The 20,295-nt window shown below is 46.6% G+C and overlaps 1 protein-coding gene across 1 annotated transcript in view; it reads left to right on the top strand.

Annotated features, from left to right (window-relative positions):
* The first annotated feature begins 17,193 nt into the window (after window positions 1–17,193).
* The window catches only part of PCNX4 (pecanex homolog 4 (Drosophila)), a 30,834-nt gene continuing 27,732 nt past the window's right edge, over window positions 17,194–20,295 (top strand). The window contains exons 1-2 of the mRNA XM_015423083.1: window positions 17,194–17,308; window positions 18,093–18,821. Of these exons, the coding sequence (XP_015278569.1) occupies window positions 18,124–18,821 (698 nt within the window). The 5' untranslated portion in view covers window positions 17,194–17,308; window positions 18,093–18,123. The remainder of the gene's footprint in view (window positions 17,309–18,092; window positions 18,822–20,295) is intronic.

Raw genomic sequence — 20,295 nt, 5'->3', positions numbered from 1 at the left:
AGAGCGGTGAGGCCGCTTTGGAGCCGGGGGGGTTTGGAGTGGGGGGGGAGGAGGTGGGGGTGGAGGAGACGGAGGAACCAGCGGGATGGGGGGAGTGGAGAGCTTACCTGCTCCTGCTGGTTCCTCCTACGCCTGCTGAGTTTGCAGCTCCCCCCCCCCGCGAGTTTCGCGGGTCTTCTTTCTTGTCAAAATTCTGATTCCTATACAGGTGTTAAAAAACAGGGGCGGTGCCAGAAAGCAAACTGACAATCTTAGGATTGTTTCTGAGTAAAAGACTCATAGGAAATTTTGGAGACATATGGAGTCTAGTGCTGTAATATGAACATATGAACATATGAAGCTGCCTTGTACTGAATCAGACCATCAAGTCCATCAAGGACAGCATTGTCCACTCAGACTGGCAGCAGCTCTCCAGGGCCTCAGGTAGCAGGTAAAGGTAAAGGGTTCCCTTGCTCGAAAGCCAGTCGAATCTGACTCTAGAGATGTGGTGCTCATCTTGGTTTCCAAGCCGAAGAGCCAGCGTTGTCTGAAGGCATTTCCGTAGTCATGTGGCCGGGCTGACTAAACACCGAGGCACAAGGAACGCTGTTACCTTCCCACCAAAGCGGTACCTACTTAATCTACTTGCAATTTCTTGCTTTCGAACTGCTAGGTTGGCAGGAGCTGGAAATAGAGACGGGAGCTCACTCCGTCATGCAGCACTCGGGTCTCAAACTGCCGAACTACCGACCTTCCGGTCTGCAGTTCAATGTCTTAACCACTTGAGCCACCGCAGCCCCTTTTCTCAGTACAATACAATAATAATTCTTGTATGGCACTGTGTGTAGAATAGTCACAAGTTCTAGCTTTTAGTATTGTGTACCGCTAGGTGGCAAGCTAGACTTATTTTTAAGGACTGAGAGAGCTCTGAGAGAACTCTGACTGGCTTCATGTGGAAGAGTGGGGAATCGAACCCGGTTCTCCAGGTTAGAGTCCGCCACTCTTAACCACTACACCAAACTGGCTCTTGTAGAGTCTAGTGTAAGTCCAAGTGACACGATCCAGTCAAAGTGAAACACCTTTTAAGTCCCACTGACTTAATGAAAAAGTTCAGTCTGGGCGTAAAAGTACTTAACGCCGGCTCCATCCTCCCCTTAGTGTTTCAATGTAATGGAATGTCCACACTTTAAGGCAGGGCTTTTTTTGTAGAAAAAGCCCAGCAGGGACTCATTAGCATAATAGGCCACACCCAACAGCAGAAACCATTAGCATATTAGGCCACACCCCTGACAGCACAGCTCATTAGCATATTAGGTTACACCCCACATGTTCCCAGAAGTGTGGTCATCCAACCACACCCACCTTTTGCCTCTTCTTCTGTTTACTTTATTGTCAAAACCCAGGGCTTTTTTTGTAGCAGGAACTTCTTTGCATGTTAGGCCACACACCCCTAATGTAGCCAATCCTCATGAGTTTCTGCTGTTGGGTGTGGCCTATTATGCTAATGAGTTCCTGCTGGGCGTGGCCAACTCAGGAGCCAGCCGGAACTCCGTTCCTGTGCGTTCCTGCCCCAAAATAGCCCTGCTTTAAGGTAATGTGCCTTCTTTCTGTCTAGGGCAACTGTAGAGGAATTCTCCCAGCTACTAGGCCTCTCTGTGTTAACTGGATTTCTAAGGGATCTGCTGTCTCATTAAAGCCAAATTATCCATAACATTGGAGTTCCTTGATGGGAACCCGATGTGTAATTTAGCTAAGGACTCCTGGCCACGGCCTGGTACCCCTTGGAGGATTTTGGGGTGGGGGGTAGGGACAGGTGTCTTTTTTGCACATCTTTTTTCTTTCTTTTTTTTTAAACAGTTTATTTACATTTTCAACTTATACGTTACATTTGAGTTCATAAGACATATAATAAGGGGTTTTTTTACAAATATTTCTCGTACCATTTTATAGCTTTATGCCATTTCTGGTCAAATTTTTCATCTGATTTGCCAGCCAAAAACATATTTAACTTATCCATTTCCATCACCTCGACCAATTTGTTTATCAACTCATCCCTGTTTGGTATTAAGACCTGCCTCTAACTCCTGAAACTTTTCTATTAAACATTACACCCAACGGTATAAAATATAATGATTTATGTATTATTGTATATTTAATTACTATGTCAAGAATCTGTATTGCAAGAAATTGCACATCTTTTTTCTTAATAAATCAGTAAACCAATAAATAGTGGCCCTGTTCCAACAAGAGGTTGCTGTTGTTGTTCAGTCGCACAGTCGAGGCTCTTTAGGTCCTCTTCACTTTCTGCCATTAGAGTGGTATCGTCTGCATATCTGAGGTTGTTGATCTTTTCCCCAGCAATCTTAATTCCCACTTGTGACAAGAGGTTGGGGATGTGCAAAGTTATGCAGGTAAGTTCTTAAGAACCATAGAGTTGGAAGGGGTCAAACAGGCCATCTAGTGCAACCCCCTCCTCAATGCAGGATCAGCCTCGAGCATCCCTGACAAGTGTTTGTCCAGCCGCTGCTTAAACCCTGCCGGCGAGGGGGAGCTCACCACCTCCCACTGCTGAACTGCTCTGACTGTAAGCATTTTCCTCTGATATCCAACATCTTTCCGCACATAATTCAAACCCATTCTTGCGAGTCCTCTCCTCTGCTGACCACAGGAACAGCTCCTGTGGGACAACAGGCATTTCTATTATTACCACAACAAGAAAAAACTGTGACAGAACCAACACTAAATAACGTATTATCAAATTATAGCTATTGTATTGTTAATTTTTATAGGAACTAATTCAAAGTCAAACTAGAGAACTTTCCGCATGTGCAAAGTACATAGGAATCTTCAAAAATTCTACCATGCATAATATACAGTCTTACAAGTAGAAACCCATTTCTTAACAATCCAGAAGTCCAGCAAAGTCTAAAAAGTCCAGCAGTCCAACGATCCAGACGAGGATTCCAGATAAGTCCCCCGTTATCTTCTTCTTCAGAAGAGGACTAGTATTACTGCATCAAAAGTGCTTCTGTTCTCCAAATCAAATTCTAACCATTGTTGAACATTCAAATGGCCAGAAATATGTACTAAAAACAGGCTAAAGTAAAGGTAAAGGTTTCCCTTTGCTCAAAAGCCAGTTGAATCCGATTCTAGGGGGTGGTGCTGGTGCTCATCTCTGTTTCCCAGCCCCCCTGCTGCTGTGGGGCCGAGATGCACAGGGGGGGGGTTCTGGCATCCTCCCAGGGTGGGGCGGGGCTCATTGGTGGTGGGGCACTGCCCCCAAATGCCCCACCGTGGCTATGGGCCTGGTTCAGAGTCAACAGATCCTCCTAGGGGATCTGCATAGTCATAGGATCAGCTCATGCCATCAGGAACAGTAGGGCTCTAGTCCAGGAAAGAGGATCCTGGTATTCCGTATCAGTCTCTTGCAGAAAAATTAAAGACTAACCAAATGTATTCCCAGCATAAGCTTTGGTGAGTCTTCATTAGGTCCATTGGAGTGTACACCTACGAGGCTTATACACTTATATTTAAAGCTAGAAATTTAGGTATAAATGCTAAGGGTGCCTTAAAGGCAGTCTGGGTGCACTTCATCAGGTCATTGGAATGTACATCCATGAGGCTAATACATGTATATTTAATTCTAGGAAGTTCAGTATAAATGCCAAATGCTCCTTAAAGACATGACAAAATGTATTCCCGAGTCAGAGCTCACTTCATCAGATGGCATAAGGGTGCCTACTGCCATGTGGGACATGCCATAGGGATGCCAATTTCCTGGAGAGCTGCTGGAATTACAACGTATATCCAGACTCCAGAGAAAATGGCTGTCCTTGGAGGGTGGCATTATACCCTGCTGAGGTCCCTCCCCAGGCGTGCTGGACTCTGGCTTTCTTTTTAAGCCAAAATAACATTTCCCCCTCGCTGATGTTTTTGACCAGTTTCACCAGACACCTGTTTACATAGGGTTTATTGAGATATATGTCTAGGTAATAAAGGTAGCAAGCAGTTACTAGATCAATTTGATCTGTTTGACAGTCCTAGCTGTCATGCTAGTGATTAAGTAATTAACAGCCAGGTGTTATACTAGTAGGTGTTCTCTATCAGGCATTGTTAGAGTCAGTAATTAATTCACCTTGTTAGTGATTGGCTGAGTTTAGTATATTAGCTATCAGCTTGATAAGCTGGGTGGGGACTTAGTCTCTCAAGCTAAGGCATGGTATGTTGTATGATAGCTTGTATATCTCTATGTATATATTCACCATTATATCTATATAAACTTTCTATGCACCTTCATCACCTGTCGGTCTCCAGCTTCTTATTTACTACACCCAATAGGGTTACCATATTATGAAAAGCAGAAAAGAGGACATATTTCCTGACCGACTCCTTCAAGCAAGTGATCACTAGGACGAATCTCATTTTAAGATGTGGTAATAATTGCTACTAACTAGGAATATGCCTAACTTCCCAAAACCAAAAGAGGACATTTTCATCCATTCACAGCCCAAAAGAGAACAGACACCAAAAAAAGAGGGCATGTCCTCTGAAAAGATGGCATCTGATAACCCTATCTTCTCCCATTATCATCGTCATGATCATCACAATCACCATCTTCTTCTTTAGGGGTACTGTTCCGTCTGGCGCTAAGTCAAGAGTCAACAGCGCCTTCTGGATGCGATTCAACGCACAGCCAGAGTAAAGTAGAATTAAATCATTTTTTATTAAGCTCCGCCACATGCATTCAGAAAATTTCTTTACTTACAATCGAGGCTGAATGACTGGTGAAGTTCACATCTTTGTAATCTAATTCAGTTCACTGGCTCATGGTGAAAAAGATTGGGTGCTCCCACCTCCTTTGCCGTTTATAGAGTAGACAAACTGCTCTTAAAGATATATGGCAGTTCTACTTAACTACAGTTAAACGCTGGCTGGGGGCAGCACAGGTACTATATTTTGAAATTGAAAAGCAAAAAAGAGGACGTATTTCCCGACTGACTCCTTCAACCAAGGGATCACTAGGACAAATCTCATTTTAAATTTAAATACACCCAGGGGTTTTGTTCTGTTTTGGAAAAACTGGTGCTGGAACTCTCAAGAGGGAAATGAAGTTTTCAATCTGTATACTGAGAACTCACAAACTTTTAAGCATTTTAAAAAGAATTTTGTCGAAGAGGTTCCAGAACTCCGTTCTGGCGTGTTCCCCCAGGGAAAAAAAGCACCGATTATACTATTTAAGCTGTGGAAATAATTGCTACTAAGTAGGAATATTCCTAAACCCCAAAAGAGGACATTTTCACCAGTGGTTTTTTGTTTTTTTTAAGAGCCCCAAAGACGACAGACGCCAAAAAAAGGTTCATAAATACTGTAATACTCTCTTACAATCAGTGTTGAATACTACAATATTTTTTAAACCTGAAATATTCCTGTTAAACTGTCTACCAGATGACTTAGATAAGAACCATAGATACTTTATTTTGCATGTTATAACAGCAGCCAGAATCTTATTCGCAACCGACATGGAGGACGTTGAAAATCCCAAATGCTGAATGAGTTGACAACGAAGATTATGGAATGTGCTGAAACCGACAGATTGACAAATACACTAAAAGGAAAAAAGGAAGAAGAATTTATGGGACCATGGAGGGCGTTTTATGACTGCTTAAAGCATAAGTACTGAGAAACCAAGACTAAATGAAGAAGAAGAAGAAGAAAGATTGGTTATAAGAGTTATGAAACTTTCAGGAGAAGATTTGCATGCAGAATGTTAACTTTGCACTCCCCCCCCCCCTCTTTTCCCCTTCTGTCTTTCCATATATATATATATCGATTGCGAGACGGGCAATCGATGCAACGAACATGAAATTGAGCCAACTTCAGAGGACGGAGACAGGAGGGCCTGGCGGGAGCTTGTCCATGGGGTCGCGAAGAGTCGGACTCGACTGTGCGACTGAACTTCAACAAATATAAAAAAGAGGGTATGCATCTGGTAAAATGTGCTGCGGGGGCGGGTGGGAAAAAGGCGAGCCAACGGTCCCCCCCCCTCCTGAATTTATCAGGGGCAGATTAAACATTAAGCAGACTAAGCATGTGTTTAGGGCACCAGGGCCAAAGGGGGCACCACAAAGTTGGGAAAAGGGCGAAAAGCTTAGTTTGTACAGTATATTGTGTTACCACAGAGCCAGTTTGGTGTAGTGGTTAAGTGTGTGGACTCTAATCTGGGAGAACTGGGTTTGATTCCCCACTCCTCCACTTGCAGCTGCTGGATGACTTTGGCCAAGCCATAGTTTTGATAAGAGCTGTTCTTGAAAAAGAGCAGAGCTCTCTCAGCCCCACCTACCTCACAGGGTGCCTGTTGTGGGGAGGGGAAGGGAAAGGAGTTTGTAAGCTGCTCTGAGACTCCCTTGGGTAGTGAAGGGCGGGGTACAAACCCAATCTCTTCTTCTTCTTCATATGAATAAATTTTGGTATTGCTGCAACCTGCATTCAATGCTCCCTCTAAGCTGTGGAGTCTTGTGAGCAAAAGTTCTCCTTTGTGAGCTACCGGCATTAAAGTTGTGAGCGAGCGATTTGGCTGCTGCATACATTCGTTTGCTCTGGAGCCCTCCTTCCTGAGCCAAGACAGAAGTGTGAGAGCTGGAGGCTAAAAAACTGTGAGCTACCTCACAGCAACTCAGTTTAGAGGGAACAGTGCCTGCATTGGTATATCTGGTCAGAAGAGGTCAACCACTAAAAAGGACTGGGGTCAGTGTGGAAAGGAGGGGGGGCACCAAGATTGGTCAGTGTTTTTTTTTTTTTTTTTAATTTAAGCATTTTTATTGTTTTTAGACAAAAGGTTAACAGTAAAATCGAGAACAGTGTAAAATTATGCTCAAGACCCGGGTGCCGCAAGACAGGGTGAGCTCCCGTCTCTAGTTCCAGCTCCTGCCAACCTAGCAGTTCAAAAGCAAGAAATTGCAAGTAGATAAATAGGGACCACTTCGGTGGGAAGGGAACAGCCTTCCGTGCCGGCCACATGACCACGGAAACGTCTTCGGACAGCGCTGGCTCTTCGGCTTTGAAACGGAGATGAGCACCGCAACCCTAGAGTCGGACTCGACTGGCTTTCGAGCAAGGGAACCTTTACCTTTTACACACATCCTAACATATGTAAATGTTGCATATTTTCAAGTAATCATGTTTAGAACTGCTTCTTTTTAGAGCTTTGGTCAGTGTTCAGGGCGCCAGTGAGCCTGAATCCGCCCCTGCTCAGGGGCCTGCCTCCCAGCCAGTAGCTTTTTTTGGGGCGGGCGGGCGCGGCCCTCAGCAGGTCTACTCGGGAGCAAGTCCCCTTTCCCTTCAACCCTCCACCCCGGGGCCAGGAAAGCGTCTCAACAACGTGCCGGGCGACGACAGCACATTGTAGTGGCTCTGCCTGCGCCCGGGGCAGCCATTTCCCAGCCTCCCGTCCTCCTCCTCCTCCTCCTCCTCCAGGGGGAAGCCACCCTCTCGGCCTCCGCAAGGGGGAGCGGGGGAGGCGAGCAGGAGGCCCCGGGCGGGAAAGGCCGGCCTCTTTCGGCGGGGGTGAGTAAAGAAAGCTGCCCCGCAACGGCGGCGGCGCGTGCGTGTGTGGGGGGGAATCTTTCTCAATCTCTCCCCGTCGCAGCGGCGGGAAATGGCGGCGGCGGCGGCGCTGAGCCGGCCGCGAGGGGAGGCCCGGCTGCCCCCGTCGGCCTGGAGACGCGGCGGAGGGGCCGCCCCGGCCGCTTCTCCTCCTCCTCCTCCTCCGCCGCCGCCTTCCTCGGCTCTCCCTTCCTCCAGGGCCCGCCAGTTGTTCCCTGGCCCGCCGCCGCCGCCGCCGCCGCCGCCGCCGCCCCTGGGAAGAGACCGGGCTGCTGGGGCGGAGGACGAGGGAGGGCGCCGGGTCGGTGGCCGCCTCCTGCCGGCCCTTGGTTGACGCGCCCCGTAGAGACCAGAGAGAGCAGGGCGCGCTTACCTGCCCGCCTGCCTCTCCGCCATCCACCACCTACCTGTCGTCTTTCTCCCCGTCTGTCATTCGTCTTCAGTGTTCAAAGCCAGTTTGGTGTAGTGCTTAAGAGTGGCGGACTCTAATCTGGGAGAACCGGGTTTGATTCCCCCACTCCTCCACTTGCACCTGCTGGTGCGACCTTGGGTCAGTCACAAGTTCTTTCAGAGCTGTCCTTGAAAAAGGGCAGTCTGTGTCAGAGTTCTCTCAGCCCCACCCACCTCACAGGGGTGTCTGTTGTGGGGAGGGGGAGGGAAAGGAGTTTGTAAGCCGCTCTGAGACCCCAAGGGAAGGGCGGGGTATATATCCAATCTCTTCTTCTTCTTCTCTAAGCTGAGCTAGTGTGAGCTAGCTCACAGTTTTTTAGCCCCTGGCTCACACCTTTTTGTCTTAGCTCAGGAAGGACAGCTCCAGAGCAAACTAATTGATGCCATAGCCAAATGGCTCACTCACAACTCTAATGCCAGTAGCTCACAGAGTAGAATTTTTGCTCACAAGACTCCATACCTTAGAGGGGACATTGTCTAGCCATCTGTCTGTCTGTCAAGCATCTATCGATTGTCTGTCTGTCGTCTGTCTACCTACCTATCTTCCTATCTGTCGGCTATCACCTGGCTATCTATCTACCAATGCTCCCTCTAAGCGGTGGTCTGGTGAGCAAGAATGCTGCTTTGTGAGCCTGCGGCATTAAAGTGTTGAGGGGGCGACTTGGCTGCTGCATCAATTAGTCGGCTCTGGAGCCCGTCCCCTTCCTGAGCCGAGACAAAAATGTGCCAGCTGGAGGCTAAAAAACTGTGAGCTAGCCCCACACTCTCCTGCCAACCTAGCAGTTCGAAAGCAAGAAATTGCAAGTAGATAAATAGGTACCACTTCGGTGGGAACGTGCCTTGGTGTTTAGTCAAGCTGGCCACATGACCACGGAAAACGTCTTCAGACAGCGCTGGCTCTTCGGCTTGGAAACGGAGATGAGCACCGCAACCCTAGAGTCGGACTCGACTGGCTTTCGAGCAAGGGAACCTTTACCTTTTAGCCCCGCACTAACTCAGCTTATTTATTTATTTTATTATTATATTTTTATCCCGCCCTCCCTGCCAACGGACTCAGGGCAGCTAACAGACAAGGGCACCATGTGCCAAGTATAAAACACATAAAAACACATAAAAACAGCCATTTTATCAAAATTAAAGTGCTCAGTTATGTTAATAGTAATCATTTAGTCAAATTAGCTTAGAGGGAACACTGCTATCTACCTATCTATCTGTCATCTATATATCTATCATTTATCATCTGCCTATCGGATCATCCGTCTATCTTTATATCTATCATCTGTCTCTCAATCGTGTATCAATCATCTATTGATCATCTATTTACTATCATCTATCATCTGCCAACCTAGCCGTTCGAAAGCAAGAAATTGCAAGTAGATAAATAGGTACCACTTCGGTGGGAAGGTAATAGCGTTCCGTGCGCCTCGGCGTCTAGTCACGCCAGCCACATGACCACGGAAACATCTTTGGACAGCGCTGGCTCTTTGGCTTGGAAACAGATGAGCACCGCAACCTTAGAGTCAGATTCGACTGGCTTTCGAGCAAGGGAACCTTTACCTTTACTACCATCTGTCTATCATCTATCATCTGTCTATCTGCCTATCACCTATCATTGGTCTATCATTTCTCTATCAATCATCTGTCTATTGTCTGTCCATCTATCATCTATCGAGTCATCATCTCTGCATCATTTATCACAACAGGATGGGGGTGTGCATGGCTCATTTGCACTCTGCAAGTGCTCAGAGGTTAAGCTGGAACTGCCTGCCTGGGTGGGTAGAGCAGAGATTGCAGATCGAAGGTAGAGCTGCCAGCTCTTGCTTGGGGGGGGGATACCTGGATATTTTTGTGGGTGGAGCCTAGGAATGGCAGGGTTTGGGGAGGGGGGGGACCCTGGTGGGGTGTCATGCCACAGAACCCATCTTCCAAGGCCGCCATTTTCTCCGGGGGAGTTGATCTCTGAAATCTGGAGACCGGTTGGAATTCCGGGAGAGCCCCAAGCAACCTTTCTGGTTTGTAGGTTAGGTGAGCAGGAGACAGAAGCAGTTTTCTCCTGTGACATCTCACTGTTTTGGGATCTAGCTAGTTGCATCAGGGAGTGGTTGGTCAGTTGATCGATAGATAGATATAATTTCAGAGGGTAGTTCTGTTGGTCTGCAGCAGAACAGTGGATTCGAGTCCAGTAGAACATTTGAAACCAACAAGGGTTTCAGCTTTCGAGATGTTCTCCTTCGTCTCTAAGATAAAGGGCTACTGAGTTACATATAGGTATACTTGATATAGAAGAAGAAGAAGAGTTGGTTTTATACCCTGCCCTTCCCTACCCAAAGGAGTCTCAAAGTGGCTTACAATTGCTTTTCCCTTCCTCTCCCCACAACAGGCACCTTGTGAGGCAGGTGGGGCTGAGAGAGCTCTGAGAGAACTGTGATTGGCCCAAGGTCACCCAGCTGGCTGCATGTGGAAGAGTGGGGAATCAAACCCGGTTCTCCAGATTAGAGTCCGCCGCTCTTAACCACACCACCACAGCTGGCTTTCAACAGATATAGACAGATTCAGGTGGGTAACACTGTTGGTCTGAAGCAATATAACAAAATTTGAGTCCAGTGGCACCTTTAAGACCAACACAAACGCTTATACCTAGAATTAAACTTTGTTGGTCTTAAAGGTGCCACTGGACTCAAACTTTGTTCTGATATAGACAAGATAGAGATGAGTTTGGTGTAGTGGTTAAGTGCGTGGACTCTAATCCGGGAGAACCGGGTTTGATTCCCCACCCCTCCACTTGCACCTGCTGGATGACCTTGGGCAAGCCATTGTTCTGTCAGAGGTGTTCTTGAAAAAGAGCAGTTTCTGTCAGAGCTCTCTCAGCCCCGCCTACCTCACAGGGTGACTGTTGTGGGGAGGGGAAGGGAAATGAGTTTGTAAGCCGCTCTGAGACTCCTTCAGGTAGTGAAGGGCGGGATACAAATCCAATCTTCTTCATTTCTGCAGTTGTCAATGGATTACCTCTCTCTGTGGGTTTATGTGTGTCTATATACAGGGTTTTGTTGGGGGAGGTGGTAAAAAAGAAAAAGTGTTGTTACTCATATGCACCCGTTTCCACCAAGTCTCTCTTTAGGGCTTGGAAGAGCCCCCTCCTCAAAAGATAGCAGTACTCAATACCACTGTAAAAAATAAAAGTAAAGGTTCCCTTGCTCGAAAGCCACTGTAGCGCCATTAAAAAGCCCCATTTGTATGTGTGTGTATAGCATAGACAGCAACGCTTCCTTTTTTTAAAGTTGCCAAGTTATTAGTAATCATTATCTCATGTATAGCCATCTATACCACGCCCCGTATCTAATTTATCTGTTTATACTGTATCTGTTTGTTCCCTGACCTGGACAGCCAAGACTCGCCTGATCTTGTCAGCTTTGGAAAGCTAAGCACAGTTGGCCCTGGTTAGTATTTGGATGGGCAAGTGCCAAGGAATTCCAGAGTCGCTATGCTAGAGGCATGCAACGGCCAAGAATCTCTGTTCTCGTCTTGCCTTAAAAACCCTTCGGATTTGCCATGTCAGCTGTGACTTGAAGACAAAAAAAAAGGTGTGTTTGTATAGATACACACACACACACACACACACACAAACTGTTTGGTTTCTGCCGTTGCCAGGTGATTAATGGCCAACAAAAGTTTGTTATTTTCACCTTCTTGTCTCGAACTGTCCTTTGTATTAAAAACCGTACATCTTATTTTAGGCTGTTGGGATGTTAAATGGTGGTTCTGAGCAGACTCCGACCTCTCGGGGGTGTCACAGCTTCTCCCTGTTGGCATTTAATCAGGTACGTCGGCTGTTTATATGTAGTTGCGCTGTGTTCACTGGGACTTCCATGGTCAGAGGTAATACTTTCAGTGCCAGGTCTGCAATAGCAAATAGCCGATGAGCTGGGGAGCAAAATGCTGGGTGCATGCTGCACTCAATATGCAGGTAGTTACCCCTTACCACCTGCTGCAGTTTAGAGGAGCCAGTTTGGTGTAGTGGTTAGGAGCACAGAGTCTGATCTGGGAGAACCGGGTTTGATTCCCCACTACTCCACATGCAGCTGCTAGTGTGACCTTGGCTCAGTCACAAGTTCTCTCAGAGCTGTTCTCTCAGGAGCAGTCCTCGAAAGAGCTCTCAGCCCCACCTACTTCACAGGGTGTTCGTTGTGGGGAGGGAAAGGGAAAGGAGACTGTACGCCGCTCTGAGACTCCTTCTGGTAGTGAAGGGCCGGGTATAAATTCACTCTCTTCTTCAAAGGAATTTGAACTGATTAATACTCAAAATCGTATAATCATATGCTCATCGTTACACTTAATAATCCTTTTAGATGCATTTTTTGTTGTTGTTCAGTCGCACAGTCGAGTCCGACTCTTCGCGACCCCATGGACTAGATCCCGCCAGGCCCTCCTGTCTTCCGCTGTCCTCTGAAGTTTGCTCAGTTTCGTGTTCGTTGCATCGATGACACTGTCCAACCATCTCATCCTTTGCCGTCCCCGTCTTCTTTGACCTTCAATCTTTCCCAGCATCAGGGTCTTCTCCAGTGAGTGCTCCCTTCTCATTTGGTGGCCAAAGTATTTGAGCTTCATTTGCATATTTAGTAGTTATTATATGATAGTATATAAGAATGTTCTTTTCTTCTGTTACGTTCCTTGCCCGAATCCTTTTTTACCTAGCCCTATAGATAGGAAATAATGGAAATATATGTGGAAGTATGTTATGCTGAAGTATTGATTATCTTACCATGTTTAGACATGTCATGTTATTTTTTGCATGTTTTATATTCTTATATTATATAATGCCCTTAAAATGTGTTTTATGCTTCTCACTTTCTCTTTTGTCCCTTTTTATTTACCCTTTAAATGGTAAAATAAACAATATATATTAAAAATACACCTGCTGCAGTTTACATATTGTTGCACTGGTGATGAAGGTGGGAAGCTATGCATTTCCTGTCTCCCTGTTGCCTTTGGACAGGGGCTGGGGTCATTTCCTGCAGGAGTGCACAGGAGCGGAGCTCCGGCAGTAAAGAGCCCAGGGGGTGGGCATATGCAACAAGCCCCACCCCCTGCTCCCAGCAGCCCTCAGTCAGAGCAAGAAGCAGCCAGGTAGGTTGCAGAGGCCCCCCCCCCCCAGTCCAAAACAGTCCAGTGGCACCTTTAAGACCAAGTTTTATTCAGGTACAAGCTCTCCCTCTCCTGCGTTAGGTGTCACAAGGCTCTTTTACTGTTTCAGATCAGCAGTTCTTAAACTTTAATCCATTGCTGCTCATGGAATATGCAATATTATTGAATCCCCCCCCCACACACACACACACCAAGTTACAAGGCAACTTTCTGATCGATGCATACGATTCACAGTTCTTGGGCAGATTTCCAGTGAGGCCCTGTGCCTTATGTCCATCAGCCAACTCTTTAATCGATTATTATTTTCTTTGTACCGCTTTTTTGAGGGCTTGGGGATAGAAGATTCGGAATGTGACCTTCAGAGCAGAGAAAACAGTAGAAAGCGGCACTCTTCTGTCTGTTGTCTGAGGCTGTTGCAAGTGGGGAGAAGGGGGCTGACTCAGGCCCATCGTCAGGATTTTGTGGCTTTGGGGGCAATTTTTTTTCTGGTGGGGCTGAAGTTCTCAGTGCAGAAAGAAAAGCCATTTAGCCGATAGAAAGCTGTTACCAGGATAGGTCTCTAAACTGCATGCTGTCAACCCCTTTAGATGACAGTTCTCAGCTGCTGCAAGTTAATCGCTTCTGCCAGCCGAAGCAACAATAGGCAGAAAAACTCTCTTAAAGGAGACCAATTTCTTGACACAGAGTTAGAAGGGACCCTAGAGGTCACCTACTCCAACCCCTTGGTTCAGTACAGGAATTAGTCAACTGCAGCACCCCACTCTGCTTAACGGAGTGCGCGCCTTTTAAAAACGTTTCAAAACGATTGAAAGAAGCATTTACAGGAGAAATTCTTGTGGGGCTGTGCCTTGAAGAAAGGGGGCGGAGCTCCTAAAAGCCCCACCCATTTGTCTCTAGAAGTTCCTAATCCCCCCCCCCCGCGCGCGCTGTGTGTCCTGGATTAAGAATCATCGTTGTGGATCATAAGACCGTTCATTAGGAGAATGTAATGGATGCTGGGCACGAAAGCATTCAGAAGTATTATATAACAGCAGGAAGGTTTGGAAAGTTGCTTCCCGTTTTGTTTTTCTTATGATGGTAATAATAAATGGGGCAGAGCACACTAACCAGATGGGAGTCTTAATTGCTGTTTTTGATGTATTTTAACTTTTTAAAATTGTTTTAATGATGCATGTCTGAGGGGGCGTTGTTAGAAATGTGATGTTATCAAATATGTTATAAATTGTTAGCTGCCTTGGTAGGGCACTGTCTCTTAAGTTTATAGTGCAATGGGGTAAAACCACACTTGGGAAACACTGGGAATGAACAGGGGTGGGGTAAGAAGCGACAAAGTAGTGTAAAAGTAGAACCTCCTCAGGAAACCTCCTCAGGAAACAATCAATATACAAAAGAACCTCCTCAGGAAAGCTCCTCCATTAGCATGTTCATAGCCTGGGGAACTCCTACAAGACAATGACTCAGCCCTACCCCACCTTCCTGAGTAGATATAAATCACCTGCCTATCATTTATCTTCTCACCTTGACACAGAGGGTACTCCATCTTTCTGTGTTATACCTCTGAGGATGCCAGTCACAGCTACTGGCGAAACGTCAGGTCCTACAATGCCAAGACCACGGCCATACAGCCCGGAAAATCTACAACAGCTAATGAACTCCGGCTGTGAAAGCCTTCGACAATATAAAGTAGTGTAATGTCTGGAAACACCCCCCCCCCTCCAGTAAGGGAAGCATTCCTTTTAAAATAGATACATGGAAACGGTCTCTTTGCCTGTTCCAAAGCAATGCATTAACCACTAAATCAACACTTTCTCCATTGCAGCTCCAGCCTTGGGGAACGGCCAGCCCGAGGAGTTCAGGAAAGCACCCAAGTCTCCTGGCTTTCTGCAAACTATACAAAACTGAACTATTTAAGGGGCTTTTCTGCGCAGGTCACAGGGTTGGACTGCCCAAAACTGGTTTTACAATCTTTCTTGGATAAATGGTTAGGGACGGTGGGCTGTACTGCTGTGTATAGCTCAGGGGTCATTTCGTAGAAAAAGAGGTGCAGGAGCTCATTAGCATAACTCATTAGCAAAACTTATTTGCATATGCCACACCCCCTGGCATCACTTTTTTAAAAAAATAAAAATTTGGATTTCTATCCCGCCCTACCCAGTGGCTCAGGGCGGCTAACAGGATACAAATACTAAAACAATAAAATACGTTTTTTAAATACAATAAAAACTGGTGCTTCAGTCTATATAATCTATACCATTTACTGGAAGTGTGTCAGAAGGCAACACCCACCGCTCAGGCTCCACTGGACTGTTTTGGATTGCTAGCTATTGGGGGGGGGGAATGTGCAGATCTGTCCTCGCAGAGGAGGGAGAGCTTGTACCTGAATAAAACTTGGTCTTAAAGGTGCCACTGGACTGTTTTGGACTGAGGGGCTGGGGGGGGGGTCTGCAACTTACTTGGCTACTTCTTGCTCTGACTGAGGGCTGCTGGGAGCAGGGGGCGGGGTTTGTTGCATGTGCCCGCCCCCTGGGCTCTTTACTGCCGGAGCTCCGCTCCTGTGCGCTCCTGCAGGAAATGACCCCTGGCATAGCTTATAGTAAGTAGGATCCTATTACATAATTTCTGTACCACTTTCAGTTCTTTCTGGTGGTTCCAGACTTCTAAGACCCTAATGCATTGGTTATTGAACATCTCATTTTGTCGATTGTATTGACTCGCTCTGTGTCGTCTGTTCCGTGTCCCCTGTGAGAGAGGCAGACTTCTGTCACCCCAGAAGGTCGGACCGGAAGCAACAGGTTGAAATGAAATCGGAAGTAACAGAATGACTTTCCAGATTGAAAGTCATTCTGTTAATTTAGTAACATAAAATATGACTATGGACATTTTTACTTGGCATAAAATTATCACAACTACCATATTAAAAATATAGTGTATCCAAACAATTATTACAAACAGAATACCCACCCACATGCAAAAACAAAACTGAAACCTTTTTCTTTTCTTGTGACAATAGCACCTCCTAAAGGAAGAAATGCATCTTGTTCTTGCATTGGAGAGTTCAGTTTGTAACCTAGGAATTACCTACTAGAGTAGTAACGTATAATATACCGTATAATAAATCCAGATATATTTTAGAAGGACCTTAAAAGTATCCATACATATATATATTTTTGAGAATGCTCAAGCCATAAAATTTTTTAAAAGATGCATCCAATCTGCTTAACTAGTATTTGCTGGTAACACACCGTTTTCTGTAAAATATGTTATAAGAGGACTCCATTTTCGATTGAAATTGGCATGGGATCTCGCATATCCTTGTATGTGGGACTCATATTTATCTGCTACTTTATCCATCACATAATGGTCCCAACATTTATTTCTCCATTGAGCAATAGAAGGAGGATCATGATTTTTCCATGAGGCAGCAATAGCAAGCCGTGCCGTGGCTATTAATGTGGCGGCTAATTCAGTCATTTTAACTTCCGATTCCTCAATAGTATAACTTGAGTTAAGAAGCAATGCAGCCGGATCAAGTGGGATGTCTTCTCTTGTGATCTTCTTTATTTCTTTCAACCCTTGGGACCAGAAGTTTTTAATTTCTGAACAGGTCCACCAGCAGTGAAAATGTTTGAACACCTTGTCCTAAAATATTTTATTCATCATGTTAAAATAAAACTTTCCGTAATCATTTTTTTTCTTTCCTTTTTTAAATCTTTCCATTTTTTTTTGAAAGAAACAAAAAAGGCTTCAGGGGAAAAAAACGGGGGGAAAACTTTTTTTTTAATTTTCCTGTTTTTTTCCGGGCCTTCACATCTCTAATGGTGACCATATAAACTTAGCTTGTTATTCCTATTTGGTCTTTGCGTCTGTTAAAGCATCTTCATTATCTTATATGCTGATTTTCTGTTTACCCTCTGCCTATATGTATGGACTGTTAACTTCAGTTTCAATGTATCTGAGGAACTATGCATGCACACAAAACCTCACACCTTGAATAACACTGTGTTGGTCTTAAAGGTGCCACTGGATTCGAACTTTGTTCTACTGTTTCAGACCAACATGGCTGCCCACCGGGCTCTGTCAAGGCCTGTGTCTGCCCAACCAATGCCTCTAACAGAGAAGAGTCTGCGATAACAGGGTAGGTGTTGGTTTCATTTAAAACATTTCTATCCTGACTTGCCTCCACAGGCTCAAAGCAGGATGGCTGCATATCCCTAAAATTATTTTTAGGTTATGGCACTTAGCTTTAACCAATGGTTATCAAGCAGCAGTGTGTGCAGTCCTACATGGGAACTGCACATAAGAACATAAGAGAAGCCAATATTGGATCAGGCCAGTAGCCCATCCAGTCCAACACTCTGTGTCACACAGTGGCCAAAAAGACCAGGTGCCATCAGGAGGTCCACCAGTGGGGCCAGGACACTAGAAGCCCTCCCACTGTTGCCCCCCCCCAAGCACCAAGAAGTCAGAGCATCACTTGCCCCAGACCGAGAGTCCCTACCTATCCCTTGTGGCTAGTAGCGACTGATGGACTCTTGCTCCATATGTTTATCCAATTCCCTCTTGGAGCCATCCATGCTTGTAGCCGCCACCACCTCCTGTGGCAGTGAATTCCACGTGTTATTTTGGGTGAAGAAGTACTTCCTTGTATCCGTTCTAACTAACCTGACTGCTCAGCAATTTCATGGAGTTCCCACGAGTTCTTGTATTGTGAGAAAGGGAGAAAAGTACTTCTTTCTCTACCTGCTCTATTCCACACATAATCTTATAAATCTGCACATGCACAGAGACCCTGAAGACGGGCTGAAGTTTCAAATGGGGTACGGTTTCGTACTGTTCGAGCAACACAGCTTCATTGTCAACGTTCAAAACTGCATGCTGCCGTAACGCCCCCTCCTCCATTTCTCTTGCTTTCGTTACAGAGAGGATGAGTCCCGCTCGAAATCCGGGCAGATGAGAATGGGCCCCGACGTGCCCCTGCTGGATTACCACAAACGAGACTTCCTCTTGAGGCGGCTCACACAGACGGCTTTGGGCGGCCCTCGGTTGAAGTTGGGGCAGAGCGCACCGTCTTACGTCTTTGTCAATCAGGTCGTTCTGTTCCTGCTGCCATGGGTGCTGGGAGGGGTGGGGACGACCCTCTATCAGTTAGGCGTCCTGCAAGACTATGGCACAGCCGCGCTTTCCGGAGGACTCATGCTCGCCGCCGCCACTATTGTCCAGGGGGCGGCTTTGGAGGCGAGACGGAGGAGGCCGTCGGCGCAAAGAGTGCCGATGCACAATAACCTCACGGATGAGGACGTGTGGGAGTTTGCGGGCTGCGCAGGTTCGGAAACGGTGAAGTTCCTCATTCCAGGCAAGAAGTATGTCGCCAACATCATCGGCCACTCAGTTCTTGCCGGGGTGCTGTGCGCCTTGGGAACGTGGTACTTGCTACCAAACAGGCTCACCTCGCTGTACGGCGGTAACGGCGGCGCTTCCGTAGCGCTCTTCGTGTTTGGGTGGCTGACGGTTTGCATAGGGGAGTACTCCTTAATTGTCAACACTCCCACGGAGACTGCCGCTTTCCAAGTGCTGGACACGTACGAAATCACAGCCCTGATGAGACCTTTCTACATTTTGGCCTTTGTTGCGGTTGATCTCGCCGACAGGTAAAATGGTTACACGTTGTCTAGGTGAAAAAAAGAAAAGATGCCTATCCTTGGAGTCCGTGTTATGTAACAGCATGTCCAGTGATACTTATATTTTTTAAAATTGCTTTTATTATTTTTTCATTTATATAAGAACATAAGAAGAGCTCTGCTGGATCAGACCAACGGCCTGTCTAGTCTAGCATCATGTCTCACACAGTGGCCAATCAATTCTTCTGGAGGGCCAACAACAGGGCATAGAGGCCGAGGCCTTTCCCTGAAGTTGCCTCCTGGCTCTGGGATCCAGAGGGTTAGTGCCCCTGAATGTGGAGGTTCTCCTCAGTTACCATGGCTAGTAGCCATTGATAGACTTCTCCTCCATGAATTTATCTATAAGAGCATAAAAAGAGCCCTGCTGGATCAGACCAGTGGTCCATCTAGTCCAGCGTCCTGTCTCACACAGTGGCCAACCAGTTCCTCTGGAGGGCTAGCAACAGGGCACAGAGGCCAAGGCCTTCATTAGAACATAACTAGAGCCCTGCTGGATCAGACCAGTGGTCCATCTAATCCAGCGTCCTGTCTCACACAGGGGCCAATCAGTTCCTCTGGAGGGTCAACGACAGGGTACAGAGGCCGAGGTCTTCATAAGAACATCAGAAGAGCCCTGTTGGATCAGACCAATAGTCCATCTAGTCCAGCATCCTGCGTCACACAGTGGCCAATCAATTCCTCTGGATGACCAAAAAGGGTGTAGAAGCTGAGCCCTTCCCCTGATAAGGAGAGGAGGAAGAGATTATTTATACCCCATTCTTCACTACCTGAAGGAGTCTCAGAGCGGCTTACGATCCCTTCCCCTTCCCCTTTTCACAACATACACCCTGTGAGGTGGGTGGGGATGAGAGAGCTCATTTGAGGACTGCCTTTGAGAGAACAGCTCTGAGAGAGCTTGTGACTGATCCAGGGTCACACCAGCAGCTGCACGTGGAGGAGTGGGGAATCAAACCCGGTTCTCCCAGATTAGAGTCCGCGCTCTTAACCACTACACCAAACCAGTGGTCCATCTAGTCCAGCATGGTGTATATACAGCCAGGAGGCAACATCAGGGGAAGGCCTCGGCCTCTACGCTGTACTGTTGGCCCTCCAGAGGAACTGATTGGCCACTGTGTGAGACAGGATGCAACCATCTGTCATGATAACTGCATATCTCAGTGAGTCGGGAATTATAAGTAATTATCCAGCTTTTGGATAATTATTTTTAATTCACTGTCTCGTTGACATAGGCAGTATCATAATATGCAGGGGTCATTTCCTGCAGGAGCGCACAGGACCAGAGCTCCGGCAGTAAAGAGCCCAGGGGGTGGGCACATGCCACAAGCCCCACCCCCTGCTCCCAGCAGCCCCAGGCCACAAGGAGCAAGAAGCCTCCTTCCTTCCTTCCTTCCTTCCTTCCTTCCTTCCTTCCTTCCTTCCTTCCTTCCTTCCTTCCTTCCTTCCT

This window comes from Gekko japonicus, unplaced genomic scaffold (assembly GCF_001447785.1).
Source record: "Gekko japonicus isolate JY-2015 unplaced genomic scaffold, Gekko_japonicus_V1.1 scaffold345, whole genome shotgun sequence".
NCBI classification, from domain to species: Eukaryota; Metazoa; Chordata; class Lepidosauria; order Squamata; family Gekkonidae; genus Gekko; species Gekko japonicus.
Note: the sequence above shows the minus strand (reverse complement) of the source record. Positions and strands in the feature narration are given on the sequence as shown.